This window comes from Pararge aegeria, chromosome 1, assembly GCF_905163445.1.
Source record: "Pararge aegeria chromosome 1, ilParAegt1.1, whole genome shotgun sequence".
In the NCBI taxonomy this organism is placed as follows: Eukaryota; Metazoa; Arthropoda; class Insecta; order Lepidoptera; family Nymphalidae; genus Pararge; species Pararge aegeria.
In genome coordinates, this window is record NC_053180.1 from 16,071,814 (window position 1) to 16,088,657 (window position 16,844).

The following is a 16,844-nucleotide window of genomic DNA, read 5'->3' on the forward strand; positions in this document are numbered from 1 at the left end:
ATTCCACTCTCATATATATAGGCCTCTTTATCCTCTGAGATTCTTACATTATAACATGCTCATTAACCTATTTTGTTTTTGTTTCAGATTAATGGAGGAGTAATACCCAAATATAAGTCACTGCATAAAAATAAAACGACTATCTTAATGCAAAATGCAAATTAATTTTAAGTATACAATAACTTAGTTATAATTAATGCGAGTGTTATTAAGATAATTGTAACTATTCATGTAACTATGAAAAAATAGCTAAGTGAGTGTTAAAATTAATTTAAAATGTGTCTTGAATGTAGAAGTTAATCTTAGAGACAAAATGATCAAAATGACAGTGTTATTCCAAGCCTTGGTGGTCTGCATGACATGCATCAGTCTGCAATTTATTGGTAAGTACCCTATAGTGCCTTTTAGTACTTCAAAATCAACCTCTTTGACTTAGTCTTATAATTGTATGACAATTTTAGTGTTCCGGTGGAATCAGCAATTAAACATTGGCAAAAAGTGCACCAGATTCCAAACCTAAAATAATATAAAATACATTTATTTTTAACTAGCTGTTGCCCGCGACTTCGTCTGCGTTTGATTTTGTTTTTTGATGTGGCATTCAATTTAGTTGTAGTTCTAAAAAAAATTAAAGTCTTTAGTATCGCTAAGCCTCAAATGAGGGGTTTGCTGCTGTCCGCTGAGGAGTTCTGTCCTCTATCTCCAACCACATTCATCAGATGTACACAGTTTGGCCAAATTAAACACATATTATAACTTCTATAGTACAAAAATAATTATTTAAATCGGTTATAATTTGTCGGAGTTATGGTGTAAAATCGTCAAACACTTTCATCCCCTCTTCCAAAGGAACCGAGCTTAATGTCGGAATAGAAAGTATATTACTTCTAACACTTCCAAGAATATGTGTACAAAATTTCATGAGGATCGGTTAAGTAGTTTTTGCGTGAAAGCGTAACAAACAAACTTACATTGACATTTATAATATTAGTAGGGATAGGGATATGGATAAGGATAGGGATAGGGATAGGGATTATAATTTATTCTTATTATAATACTTTTAATGTAAATAATTGTTTTTTATTGAGTTCATTTTATTTGTTATCGAGTTTAGTTAATATTTGTTTTTATTTCTAATCTTTTTATTTTTGTATTATTTTGTATATGGGTGCTATTAGAGGATGGAAAGTAAAGTTAGTTAGTGATGATCGATTAAGGATTGGAAATTGTTATCGTAATTGCAAAATAAGTACGTGAATAAGTTCTGACCGAGAAACTCAGTAGACAATCATTTGTCGTGGGGCCAAACCTTGGACTCTAAACTTCCTGTGAATCGGACTCAGGAACCCGCGATCCATCGTCGAATGTGATAAACACTATGCCAACAAAACCCTCGCATATTACCTTTGGTAAAGAAAATTCCCCTCGAGCTCACGTATGTACACTTTGTATTCAAAGCGGGGAAAGTGGGGCGATCCAGTCACGCATCATAGGTGCTTTCTGCACCAAAGCGTATTCAAGACATGTTAACACTATCCTAACATAATACTATTGACATTGAGTGTTATATATAATAAATAATAAATAAATACACACATCGTCATATAGCCCCAAAGTAAGCTTGTGTTATGGGTACTAAAATGACTGACGAATAATTTTACTTATAAAATACAGATAAACATCCAAATACTGAACAACATTCATGTTCATCACAGAAACATTTTACAGAGGCGGGAATCGAACCCACGGCCTTGACTCAGAAAGCAGGGTCGCTGTCTACTGCGCCAATCGGCCTTCAACTTAATAAAAGTATAACTTGAGTAAAACTATTAATATTTATTATCAATACTTTATTCGTTTGTTCTTGTAACCTTGGGATGACTCTCGAGCTACTAATAACTAAAATAATAAAACTATTTATTTTAGAAAGTAGTGAAGTAAATAATAGTACGTGTATAATTATATAGTCTGTGACCGGAAGGACAAACGCCAAGCTTATTGCTACCAAGGAGCATTGCTGTATTTCCGTGTAAAGGGGCGTGGTCTGGGGCTTTCAGGGTAGAACGAATGCCTTGCATGCCCTGTGAAGTGTTGCTCTGTAATACTACTATTAAATCAACGCCAAAGCACTAAACGAGGTAATAGCTTATATTTAAATAGAATGAGGTAGTTAAAAATTTAGTACCCTAAAAATAACAAATAAAGAAATATACTACGACAATATACACATCGCCATCTAGTTCCAAAGTAAGCGTAGCTTGTGCTATGGATACTAAGATATCCGATGTTTTTTTGTAATGAATAATATACATAAATACTAATACATAAATCTATAAATACTAATATGTAACAGCTTACATTAGTAATACGTCTTAAAATGTTTTGTTGCCTGTACATACAACACGCAGTTCCCTACGGTCTATATTTTTCGAGTATTTGCACGACACACGTAATTTCTCCCGTCCTCACGCGAGCTTTGCTTTCAAAGCGAAAGGAAGTGGGGCTATTAAGCCACGCATCATAGGTGCTTTGCGCACTAAAAGTGACGTACAGGGCTCTGCCAACTCTACGATGAACAAGGATCAGTAGTTATGATAACCAAGGTTTATTTTTGTGGTAGATTGTTGGTGTCTATTTTTAAGGACCCTTAGAAAAAATGGATACATATTATATTTATTTTATTCCACTACAAGTTAGCCCTTGACTGCAATCTCACGTGCTGGTAAGTGGTGATGTAGACTAAGATAGTAAGAGACCTGCACCTTTTACTGTTATAGCAGTTATACTGAACCCATACATACCATTGTTTCAACGAGACATATTACCGGATCGCTTAATCGTTTAGCGGCACGTCTTTTTCGGTATGGAAAAAGATTCCCGACCACTGACCAGACCAGAGAAAATTCAGAAATTATTTATTTATTTATTTATTTTATTTATTTATTTCCAACTTACGACTAGTTTACAGGAATTTCCTCATGCACTAGCGTAGAAACTGATGCCTACCTACACACTAAACTTTATCAGAGTAGCAAATGCACCACAAAGCAACCTTTGTGAGTTCAGTCAGAGTACAACAAAACATATCCGTTCTCTCAGCTATGTCGTAATAAATAGCTGTAATAAATTATAATTATATAAATTCCTTAATTGCCCCTGTTGGGGATCGAACCTAGGAACTCCAACTTTTATCCACGGCGCTCATCGCTTCCGGAGCCGGAGCCGGAGCGGTCACCAAAATGTTTCCGTTTCATACGACATTCTTTAAAACAACGTCAGACGGCTCAAACATCTTGGAAGTTGAAAAAATAAGTCTCTCACTTTTGTAAATGTAAATATCACTCCAAAAAAAGCATAACTTCAAAGACGGATAAGCTTTTGTTTTTTAAAATTAGAAGTTGAAGAAGAATTGTTTTTGGTAGTTATTAGGGCGTGTTGTCTAAATAACTACGTGAGGTGATTAAATATTTGTGACTGAAACGTCTTACTACGAAACACGTCAATCAAGATTTAAGGCTTCGTACACGTGTACCTATAAATCGTGTGCATTTTCTGCATATAATATTTATGCAAAAGAAATCCATCCAGCGTCAATTTTTCCGGGATATACTACGCTCTCCGCCTTATAAACCGTCTACATTTATATCATACTATTGTTTTGCGGTTGCTTAAAGAAATGGAAACCAACAAACACACTTTCGCATTAATAATATTAGGACGGATAACAATTTTCCATTAAACATGAATGTAGCGGTCTCCACATTACCGAACTAGATGGCGCCACAAAAATCTTGCATCGCGCTAGCGAATTGTTCACAAAAATTTACTATATTTACAACTTCCAAAGATGAACGTTCGGACCTCGGTCCCCGAGCGCGATCACCCGTTCGGAGGAAGATCTTCCTATTGTTACGGTTAAGCGTATCACAGCTCTCGTAAAATTAACGTTATTTCTCTTCCTGAGCTGTGTTTTACGCCATTATTTGCTTGAAGGAGATCTAGCGACCATCGTCATCATCATCATATCAACCGATTGACGTTCACAGCTGGACGTAGGTCTTTTGTAAGGAGATCCAAATACCACGTCCTCATTCCGCTTGGGTCCAGCTCTCTGCGACTCGTTTTATGTCATCTGTCTACCTTGTCGGGGGTGTTAAATACGAAACGATTACCGGTGCGAGGGCGCCATTCCAGTACTTGGGACCCCAACATCCCGTTTTCCGCTCCGCTATGTGCCCCGCCCATTGCTACTTCAGCTTCACCACTCTTTGAGCTATGTCAGTAACTCTGGTTCTTCTACGGATCTCCTCATTCCTAATTTATTTACCAATAGATACTTCGAGCACATCTCTCTCCATCGCCAGCTGTGTGACTCTAAGCCTTCTTATGAGACCCATAGTTAATGACCAGCTTATGTAGCGATAATGCCGTCAAATTTTATGCACTGTATAAACTTTTATTTACAATTTCCCTGTTGTATAATGTAGTGTGCAATAAAAGTGTATTAATTCATACATAAACAAACAGCGCGCATAAACATATGACCCAAAAATTCAGACCTGCCCGAAATAATCCCACCAAAATGTTCCGCGTATGTATACCGGAATACTCAAAGCCGTACATTGTTTGGGCCGCCACAAGATGTCACATCTCATTACCGTATGGAGGAATTCTTAACCGCGACCCTGTTTATACTATACCCAGCTTTTATTTTATGTTTACCTTGAACAGCTTTTAGAGACAAATGCGTTATACTTGGCATGCTATTGAATTGAATATTTCATGATCAAGATAGAAATGAATATTACTTACTTGTGAGTAGTTCTAATTTGACGACCTCCCTAGCGCAGTGGTGAACGCTGTGGTTAAAAGTGTGAGGTCTCTGATTCGAACCCGGCAGGGGCAATTGAGGAGTTTATTATTTCTAAATATTCTCTGTTCTAGTCTGGTGGGAGATTTCAGCCGTGGGTAGTTACTATCCTACTGTCAAAGACGACCCGCTAAGTGATTTATCGTTCCGATTTGATGTCGCTTAGAAACCTATTAGGGGTAAGTATAGGTTTATTATAACTACCATACCCCTAACAGGTTTGCCCGTTACCTTCTTAGATAGCATCATCACTTATCAGCAGGTAAAAATGCTGTCAATGACTAACTTGCAGTGGAATAAAAAATAGGTATTAAAACCACCAAAAATATTGCAGTGGTAATAATCTCTTTCGCTGCATCAAAGTTAAAATGTGATGGAGTAGTTAAAGTTTAACTTGAAAAATTTACTATTAATTTACACCTATGATTGCATGAATGATACAAGCATGCCTAAGAGTTCTACATAATGTTCTCAAAGGCGTCTGGAGTCTACCAATCCGCACTGGGCCAGCATGGTGCTCTACGGCCTAAACCCTTCTCTTTGTTGGAGGAGTACAGTGCCCTGTAGTGGGCCTGTAACCGCTTGATATAATGATGGTACACCAAGGAATACATATAAGACATCAAGACTTTTTTGTTATTGATTAATTATTTCTCCCAAAAAAACCAAAAGAAGATACGATGGCTAGTTTGCTAAATTTTTATTAATAAATAAATAAATAAATAAATATACTACGACAATACACACATCGCCATCTAGCCCCAAAGTAAGCATAGCTTGTGTTATGGGTACTAAGATGACTGATGAATAATTATATGAATAATATACATAAATACTTATAATACATAGATAAACACCCAGACACTGAAAAACATTCATGTTCATCACACAAACATTGTCCAGTTGTGGGAATCGAACCCACGGCCTTTGCTCAGAGAGCAGGGTCGCTGCCCACTGCGCCAATCGGCCGTCAAATTAATACAGTTAAGGTGAGTAAACAATTTAATATTTACCTATGTTCGAGTATTATCTACCTTTGAGCATATTACAATTTTATATTAGTGTCATATAATTTAGTAAAATACCTCAAAGTATTCCTTTATATTCCTGTTTCTTCTTGCTCCACATAGTAATTTTATTTGGATATAAATCATATATCTACGTTGTCATCATATAATATTCTATTGATGCGAAGATGTAATAAACGTGGCTTCAATAAAAGACGTACATTTTAGACAGAAACTATACTCGTAGGAAATGAAATATTATTCAAACAACTTCCAAAAGGAAGGAGGTTATTAATTTAGTACTGGTGTTATTTGCCGATATTACTTCACAAAACTGCCAAGTAAGTGATATTAATTTTTTATTCAGAAATTTAAAAAAACCGTAAATTTTACTTTACTTTGTAAATTTTAAGGATTCCTTAGGCCTTAATCTTAGGGCTTGAATCTATAAACTATGTAATATTTTATATTCATAAAAAATATTCTAATATATTATCTTGAAAAAAATAAAAGTTGTAAACTGAAATAAATGAATTATATTATTACAAGCTATATTACTGAAATTTTAATATAATATCTTATTTTGGTTGGAATCTTTTAGTTGGCTCTCTAGCTATGAGAGAATTATTAAAATCGGTTCAGTAGTTTCAAAGTTTAACGATATCGAACAAATAAAGAAAAAAATCCTCTATACTATTAGTGTAGATATACTGTTATACTTCTGATTTTACAATTATTCATTGGATGTAACGATAACGCAATTTTTCTTCCTAAATAAACGAAATAAATATAATACAATCTGCCTTTGGAAGTCCCGTTAAAATTGGACGGCAAATTATATCCAATTTGTGTAATAGCTTCCGAATAAGTATCTTTTTATACCTTCTTAGAAAGTTGAACGTGGGAGTTGGTTTTGCTTTTTTAGTCCTGTTATTTTACAATGGCGTTTTGAAAAACGAACGACAGTACCAAAAATGTTCATGAAAGTTCTACGTAGGTACTCAAAGACCTACATACATTGTGTAACGTATCATCTTAGAGTCGGATGGAGTATTTCAGAGATCTGTTACAGTATTTTGAATGAAAATGGTCGTCTAAATACTCTCAATTCAACTGTAAGGTAACTGATACAAATGATTAGCGATGGTGAATATTTTGAGCTGGTGAGTATCGCATGATAGTTTTCTTTAAGATAGAGAAAGGAACTTCTGTTAGTGCAATAAATTACTTGCACAGAGTACAGAAGCTTTTTAACAGTATAATTTATACACTTCCTAATATACACTTGAAAACGAAGGTTTGTTTTGTTTTTATGACCTGTTATTTTAACAATGTTCCATTGGAAAACGGTATATAGTACCGGTATATGTAGAATGTTGTATACTCAAATACATACATTGTGAGCAGCTGTAAAAAAAAAACTTAAAGTTATTTTCCTTTACCACAAATAGTTAAAACAGTAAAATTACCAGTTACATTTATTTTTTCCTTAATAGGTACATTTAGACAAGAACTTCCTCTGAGAGGTAATCGATAATAACTTTACTTAATCTTTAATATCTTGCAATTTCCTTGAACATCAAACGCGTAGGATATTAAAATGCGTGATAGTAATAGAATAGTGAATTAATAGTGTGTGATCAAACAGAATTCCACTATCTATTCCCTTACTTTCATAGTCCGATGGGACGTAGGACCTACAGTTTCACGTGCTCTCCGAGGCACGGGGGTCAATCAACGTCAAATTACATGCTCTGGGCTGGTACTGAGAATTTCTCGATTGAAAACCCAATACTATTCGTTGCCCGACCCGGGGGCTGAACCAAGGACTTTGTAAGCTCCAGTTGAACATTAACAACTAGACCAACAATCCGATATCCATACTAATATTTTATAATATTAGTATGGATATCGGATGCGAAAGAATGTTAAATTGGTTTTTTGCCTTCTTTCATGCCCTAAGTAAGCAATAAATCAACTTATTTGCCCTATATATAGGCTACTTTTGATCCCAGGAAATAAAACATGATTTGCCGTAGAAAAGCGGACGAAGAACGCTGGCAACAGTTGTTATTATTTTATAACTTTTCGATTTATATGTGTACTTTGTATATTTAAACTTTATTATCTCAGAAAATTTGTAATTTGTAATATTATCACTCCGATTTGAAATTCAATTTATTGAGAGAAAATCAGAGTCCGATCAATAATGCAATATAACCATTGTTAAACTTGGAAATAATTGTGTAACTATGATGTTATAATCAGAGTGTATAACAAACACTGCAAAGCAAATAAATCTTTATAAAAAAAACCAAACACCCAGCAATATTTTTATTGTATTTGATTAATAACAGAATTATGGACCCGGAATATAAATAAGTTGTTTTATATTTTTAGGGTTCCGTATTTTAATGGTGTAAATGAAACGATTTTTATTTAACTCCGCATTGTCCAGTGCAACAATGAAATGAATGTCTTAAAAACTTTTTAAATTCTCTATATAACCTAAACTAAATAAAATTGACATGTCTAAAAAGGTCCGTCATCAAAAGACACAGTGTAATAATTACTATATGTCCAATAACAGTCCTATTTTGGGCCAAACGCGTGTCTCAACGGGAGAGTTTGCGCATAATCAACGATCTGGGCAGTCGAGTTGGTGATCGCATAAGCTGGCAGTAAAAGCATATATCGAGATACCGCATCATGCAATCCCACCGCCAGCTGACAAGCGGCGCATAGGCATATACAGGTTGCTCCCAGGATACGATATCAATATTCTTTAATTTTTGGAAATACTTTTTGAAAACATTCTTTATATTGTTTTCGGTAATCGAATCCGTAAGTGGTAAAGGCAGGCAATTAATTAGTCTCGGTACAAGATAGTTAGTCGTTCGTTTACCGTAATAGTTATTTGCTCTTTTGACAATAACTTTACTTACTTACTTTTGATAATACTTTAGACGTTACTGTTCTATTTATTATCATACTTTTGCTAATATTCTTATTATAGTTAATAAAGTTTTCTACTAGTAGCCGTGATTTGATTTTTAGTTTGATTTTTAGAATATTACATATTTAATAAATGTGAGCGTCGTCATTTTTTAATTTATTTCGAATACTACACGGTTGAATCTGTTTTAGTATTTTTTGTTGTAATTTTTTCAATTTGTTCGACGTATGTTTTAAAAGTGCGGCTATAGCTGCTGAGTCCGTATAAAATAATGCTTTCACCTAAGGCTTTGTACATTTCTAGTTTTATTTCGTATGGAATGAAATAAAGCAAATTTTTGCTAGAATCGCATGCAGTTTAGAGCAGAGATTGTTTATATGCATTGTTGATATGATATATAATTAAAGGTACGGAGCTTACTGCATAAGTATGAATCGCACTTTGTACTTTTTATTTCTTATTTATTAAAATCATCTAATGGAATAACTTGATTTCCCAAAGCGGGGGAATATTCAGGGATTGCAAAAAAAAACGCTTATCAGGAGAATATGAATTTTATCGTCCCCAGAAAATTTTCTCTTGTATTTACGAGTCGAGCTTTCAAGTTAATAAGACAGCTAAAGGCATTATGTAGGCAATGTTTATTATGGCATAAACAACTTATGTCAACAAGATTTGGATAAGGATTCAAGAAATGAATATGTTTAATTAGGGTCTGCGAGTTTAGTAGTGTGAAATAATACTAAGTGCGTATGTCCGTCTGACAATGAACTACCAGTTGATATCTTGGAGATGTCTATCTATCTATCTATGCTTATAGAAAAGTCCTATAAGTATTAAGGACTACGTAAACGATAAAAATGCTTGGGTTTAAATTATTACTCTAACCATTTGTTGGTTGTAACCGGTTGCTTCTTTAATAGTTTTAAGTGACAATGTGAGATGTTGATAACAAAGAAAAAATTTACCGGCTTAGTTTGTTGTAGGCTTCTTCTAAGACCTGGGCGCGTTTGGAACTTCGCTGAATTAAAAGCTAAAATGGAGATTATTTTATTTTAAAATACATAATTGTTAAGTCAACAATTATTCATAGTGAAATCTTCTTAGTTCATGTTCCGTTGTCTTAGCGAAACGTGCACAGAGAGTACATTACCGAAGATGTGTTTATTTATTATTCATGTACCAGAAATTGTGATACAAACATAAATATATATGGAGTAAATATATGGAGTAAACAAAGGAAAGCTTATCTCTATAAGAGATCTCTTCCAGCTACCCCCAGGATGTGAGTAAGATGATTAATGTAGTGTGGAGTATAAAGATTGAAGAAATTAAAAATTACGCATCATAAGATAGTGATTGAAGCCGCTTTAGACATTTTAACTTACAGGAGTGTCTTGGTAAAGGGTAGATATTAGTTTCTTTGTTACTTCTGTTGTACAGTAAGCAACTCAGAAACGGGTAATTGCAGTGCGGGTTGCCTTCATCCCACATAACATATATGATCTACGCTTCATATTTGCTAAGTTAGGGTCACAGCGCAGCTCGGGATGTTTACGAAGAATAGCAGATAGGACAAAAAGCTGATTATACAGCTTCTCCTGCTTATCACGGAGCAAACTAAACTTCATTGTCATATAGTTAAACTCTAACGACAATGACGTGCTACCAAACGGCAATAAGTTTCGTCACAATTCCGTGTCAAAACCAATTCTGTGTATGGGTTTAATGTAGCTGCCCACTAATAGGTCATCATCTGATACATCACTCACCAGGTGAGATTTCAGTCAAGAACTGACTTCTAGAACAATAAAAAATAAGTCTTAATAAACATGTTGCATTATGTTTTACTTATTACTACCGATAATACTACGATTTATTTCCTCACATCTTTGCCTCGTAAGCACAGAAAAGGTTGCTATGAATCTTTTATCAAAGAAATAACATAGTGAAGGGTGCGGTGTTTTTATAACTAACGTTATCTTCCCACATCCAATGATTTCATTTCCTTATCCTATATTTCACGAAGCAGGAAAACTGGCTAATACATTATTTTATTTGCCTAACTAGCCTTACATTTTGTCAGATAAGCGACTTTGTTTTCTAAAACTTCCTTAGCTTATTTTTAGCTTGTCTTTACTGACTTCTGGGTGTTATTAATTGGTTCTGCGTAATATTTTTTTAGCTGAACTTTGTTAACCTTATATATTAAGATCATGCCTTAAACTTTTTCACTTATTATCATTTGTATTTTTTTCTTTATGACGAATGGATTTAAGAGAGATTATATCTTGGAGGAACATTATTCACCTTGTCCGTTCTGCCGTTAATACGTCCGTCCGTTTGTACGTCCGCGGCATGACTCAGAGGCTCCTAATTTTTAAAGGCTGTAATTTTACATTGGTATATATTTTTAGAATGCCAACACAATATTAATTTTGGTTCAGAAAACCTTAGGCATTAATGTGGTAATTTTAGTAATTTTCTCTTTTCCATCAGCGAAAAAGTTACCGTCATATCGCTTAAAAATGAATGAACAATAGTGGCACAACTTGATAAATATACTTAGAATCGGAGTACACTTTACTGATTCTTAGTATATTTCAAGTCTTATAATGTTATATTATTTCATAACGAGTCCTACAATGTACGTTGCCCCATACACACTTGACCGATTTTCTTAGAAGTTCATCTGTTATATTTTTTAGAAATAGAAAAAAAAATTACTGAGATACTATATAGAATATTTACAAAATACACAAATATCACAAAATCATACATCAGATGAACTTTGCTTAATAGATTGTTTATCTTTAATGTAATTTATCTTTTTAGTATAAAAGTTATGTTAAACAACTAATTATTCATCTAAAAAGTATGTAAAAAATTTAAGTCAATAAAGTAAGTGAGTTAGCTTAAGGAATTCCATAAATTTACCTTTTTTTGCTTACTACACGTGGCATTTTGCCCACTACACTAATTTTATTGACTGCATATGTCTTAATATTATTTAAACAAGAAAGAACCTACTAGTACAATTGGGCTCACGAAGCGAGATCTTTTTGTACTTTTAAAAAAATTCTTTCTACGAACAATTTTATTTTATATCACATTGGTTAATACTAGATTGTCGTCTGGGGACATAGAATTTACATTCATAAATTGCACTCGTAGATTGGATGTGGTGTGAATATAAATGAATATTTGTTGGAATGATCATAGAAATAGTTGTAGTAGTGTGTCAATAAAAACGAGTTTTACTAATGTTTAAGACTACCTTATTAATATTCTGTAGATTACTTAGTTGATTTGCTTACCAGTAATTTATTAGTAGCGTGCAGTGTAGCCTAAGTAGCTCTAAGTTGCTTCAGATTCATCGCTGTTATGTTAGATCTTTAATTAGAAGATTGTGGGATATTAGGTTATCCGACGAAACCATTTTGACGTGACAACGTCTTATAATTCGATGGAGCCGGCTGCACGCACTAAAAACATGACGTATGCGGCGTTACCTCGCTCTGAGGCATTCCATTCAAGGCTTGAAGTGCAAGCGAGAGCGCGGAACGAGCGACAAAGAGGCACAGTCGGCCTCCGCGTTCGACATCTGTCTCTCTCCTACTTGAGTGAGCGATGCGTCCGCGTGGACAGCTTCTATACAATAATACATTTACATGTTTTCGGCAAGGATGAAGTGCAGTGAAAAGTGAATGTGGTGTCAATTGTTTATAGCAACGATAATATCTATCAAACAAATAAAATTAAAATTTTCTTTTGAAAAATGCAACCATTCCATCAGTATTTTCTTACGACGTTATCACGTTCAACTATCGTCAGTAAGCCGACTTTACAGACAACCATTTTTTTTATATAGTATAGACAAGACCAGGGTGCGTGGGTATAATTACCCACGTGATGTATATGATTACAGATATCCAGAATAACTGTTCTTGAGACATTTGTTTATGCACATATATATATATGCCTTAAAATGAAAACAATTTATCTTAATGGTAAGACCGCAGAAAAAAAAGCTAATTCCATCACATGCAGTGCCATGTGCGTGAAAAAAATGTCTGGTATCATAGACGGTTGGGAAATAGCCGCCATCCAGCTTGTTGGTATTAACATTGCTTTATTATCGCATAGTTATTATCTGAGAATAGGGAATGTGGTCATAGCTCTTCAGATACTCCCTTTTATACGTACAAAAGAAAAGAACATAGCGAACTCTACAATACTCTAAAGCTATTAAATAATGATCATTATTTTTTATTTGAAATTATGACGTTTACCTTTTTTTTAAAAAACTTTTTGTTACTTAAATATAAAAGTTATGTATAGCATATGACACGGACTTTTTGTCAGGCATTATTGAGCTCTACAACTTTTATATAGCACTCTCATCGTTAAGGCAGCGTTCGTAAGAAACTTTTTCGTTCGACCGTTTTTTCTCCGACTTACTTTGCAAATCCAACTACTATAAAACATTCTTCTCAGTTTAAAGGTTAATAATATATAGACTATAACACTCACAATTTATGTGTCTTTATATTGGTGGAAGATTTTTTTTAAAAAGCGGTTCAGAAGATCCATTACCCCGATAGTGTCACAAATTCACAAACTCACAAACTTTACCTCTATATAATATTAGTGTAGAAGCATAGATAAGTATATTAAGCAAGCACCTTATGTTCTGCTAAATACAGATAAATAAGAATTGTTCAACGACTAATTTGGCTTTTACCAAGTTTCACAGAGGAAAATAAATTTTTAGTTGTTAGATTATTTTTGTCACGAACAACCGTTATTTGTTATTTTTTGGGGTAATTGGGTTAAGATAATATTATGCTTTTAGGAAGACACTGAATTAAAATCCGTAAATTAAAAATGCGTTGATGAATATAACATTTTTTTAAAAGTTTTTTAAATATTTTATACATCTCCTAGATTTTTTTGGCTTGTTTATTTAAGTTATTCTATTTTTAAAAGGAGTAGCTCAAAGCATAGGCCCCTTATTTTTCAATTACTGTTTATGTCATCATGATCATCACTACTAGTCTGTCGAAATCCCACAGCTTGACACAGGTTTCATCCATGCCCACCACTGTATGTGTAGCAGGTACCCACCCCGCAGGCCTAATGCGGGTTTGTGGTCTAACAAACATGCTTTTAAAACCCAATAAAGGCGACATCAGATAATTATTCTTACTCATATTTAAGGATGTATAGTATGTTATAATATATATATGTAATAGTTTAATATTTTTTGTATTTATTATTAAATAGCGGACTCGCGCGACTTCGTCCGCGAATGAGTCGACTTATAAATAGTCGTATTTGGTCGCGGACTGTTTTGTAGACCTTTAAAGAAACAACAATTCCGACAATTCCGATATACTTACTACATACTTCCGTCGTTTGGCGTAACGTTTACCGTTCACGCATCGCACGCATCAGAATCTCTCAAAAAGTATATTTATTGCAATGTTTTCAACATTTCTCATTAATGATAGTAGGTAGCCATTGGCCGTAGCCTGATGTTATATAGCCATAATTGTTACTACCAATCCAAAAAAAAAACCGAAACAGCATTTTCTATTTTCTGAGATTAGCGCGTTCAATAATATAATATCTCAATTATGCCTATCCAAAAAACCACAAAATGCGGAAAAAATACCGATGCTATTCCTATTCTGTAGAAGCAGTTTGCTTTTCCGCGATAAAACAAAGCCTATGCCAAACAAAGCCTATGCCTAAATTTTAGCCAAATCGGTTCACTCATTGTGACGTTAAAGCGTAACAAACATTCTCCCACCTATCGATCCATGCATATATCCATCCATCCATTCATCTATTCTCACAAACTTTCGCATCTATAATATTAGTAGGATATTACGCATGCATTCGATCGTTGTCCCATATGCCTTGCGACTTGCTGTTATCTGTGAAACATTATGTCCTTGATCTCCAAAAATATTCATCAGATCTTCATTAAAATTAGACAATACATGCTTGGTAGTACACACTGTCAAATAAAAAAAGAATTATTAGAATCGGTGCAAATTTAACGGAGATATGAAGTAAAGTTGATAAAAAAAATCAGGCCATTTCCCGAAAGAAACTTATCGTTTATCGGGATAAAAAGTATCCTATATGTTGACCCGGGATACCAGCTACCCCTATACTAAATTTTATTTAAATCCGTTCAGTAGTTTTCACGTGATGCCCGGACAGACAGCAAGACAGACAGACAAAAATTAAATAAAAATCTGTTTTGGACTCAGTATCGATTATAAAGCATCCCCCGGTCAAAATTTTCAAAATATATTAAATGTACAGAAATCTTCCAGTTACAGTTATATATATTATACACTTAAAATAATATATTAGTTATATATATTATTTTAAGTGTGTAATCCGGATAAGTATTCATGTGTAATTATTTCTAAGTATGTATGTGATACTATACACCACACGGCACACCGTTTGGTTTCTCTTGGTTTTGCTAATCCTAAGATTGCCGGGAGGAGATCGCTACCAAGCAATAAGGTCGCCTTTAAAACCCTACTTTTTAAGTGTCTTCTTTTCATGTACATAATATCTCTTTCTTTTTGTGGTGCATAAATAAATAAGTACCTTCAATAATGAAAAAATACCGTTTAGTTGATTATTATGTTTGAAACACTAGTTTTAAAATATGTGTATAATACATACATAGTAAGAACCGAAGTATAGTTTTTCGGTTTTTTATATGTATCATATATATATAATAATTTTCAAATCATAATTTCATGAAAAGTAATACTGTAATACTGTACTGTACTGTAATACTTTGTCACTGTTATTTTAAATTACAATAAAAACATATATACTTGGCGCCTGTTTGACTAAAGACCCCTTTATGTATTATTCATGTTTCTACTGAAGGGTCGATACTCTATCTCTGCGTAAATTTGATGCCGGCCTTTGTTACCCCGTCCCTAAAAGACCTTTTGATGAGAATAAAACTTTCTCGTATTATTATCTAATTATTTATTTAATGTTTGTCATATAATAAAGTACGAGTTAGTCCTGTTTGAACTTATCCTTATATATGGACCATTAGTGAAACGTACCACGTTCCCAAAAAAACGGGTGCATCCAGGAGTATTTTAAGAAATACGATGCGTAGATTGCCATGGGCAAAAACTGAACATGCTTTTAAATTTCGCATGACGATCCGTTTCAGAACTTATAATCGATTTTTCTACAATTTATTAGAATAAAATTTAAATACAGTCATCATTTTACAACTACTCCAGGGAAAATGTAAAAAACTAAGTCGTAAACATAGATATATTTTAAAAATTCTTTTTTTTTCTGGACCTGTCTCCGTACTTGGTTGGTCTTAACCGTCCATTTGGTTGTTAGTCGTGGGTTAAGGGCCGGTAGGGCCTCCGTCGTGTTTTACAGTCTTTGGTTGTTGATCGCGTTTGTTTATGGAGCCATATTTTGTATTTTAACACCTTATTAATATAGCTAAATAATTTAATGAGGGAACACATACTAGGAGTTTCTTAATAAAAATAAATTAGATTCTTATTTTACGTAGCTCTATAAAAAGTTTTTAAGTATCTTTGAAGGCATCAACGAAATTCATATAATTTCTGTATGGTTCGAATTTCATAAGCCCCATTTCTGAAGCAGGAATACCTGCCTGCCTAGGCATTTCTGAGTAATTTATGATAATATCTACCTACCAATCTCACAGTTAATATACTTTATCTGGTTCTGGTGTTTCCCTAATGGACTCATAATGCTTTAGGTAATCGGCTTACGTCCACTGTTTTACGTCGCTCTTAATATTAATTACTATATTCCTGATCGTAACTTGTCGTCGATAATGGTGAATTTACGATTCAGTTAATCTTATATTCTAACCCACTGTTTCATTAATAGCCTAATTTCGTCCTTTGTGTAACGATCTCAGTTCTATCCATAACGTACTGTCAAACATTTTAATAAATCTTAG

At 33.8% G+C, this 16,844-nt stretch overlaps 1 protein-coding gene across 1 annotated transcript in view; it reads left to right on the top strand.

Annotated features, from left to right (window-relative positions):
- Window positions 1-288: 288 nt before the first annotated feature.
- The window catches only part of LOC120625631, a 112,589-nt gene continuing 96,033 nt past the window's right edge, over window positions 289-16,844 (top strand). The window contains exon 1 of the mRNA XM_039892719.1: window positions 289-383. Within this exon, the coding sequence (XP_039748653.1) occupies window positions 314-383 (70 nt within the window). The 5' untranslated portion in view covers window positions 289-313. The remainder of the gene's footprint in view (window positions 384-16,844) is intronic.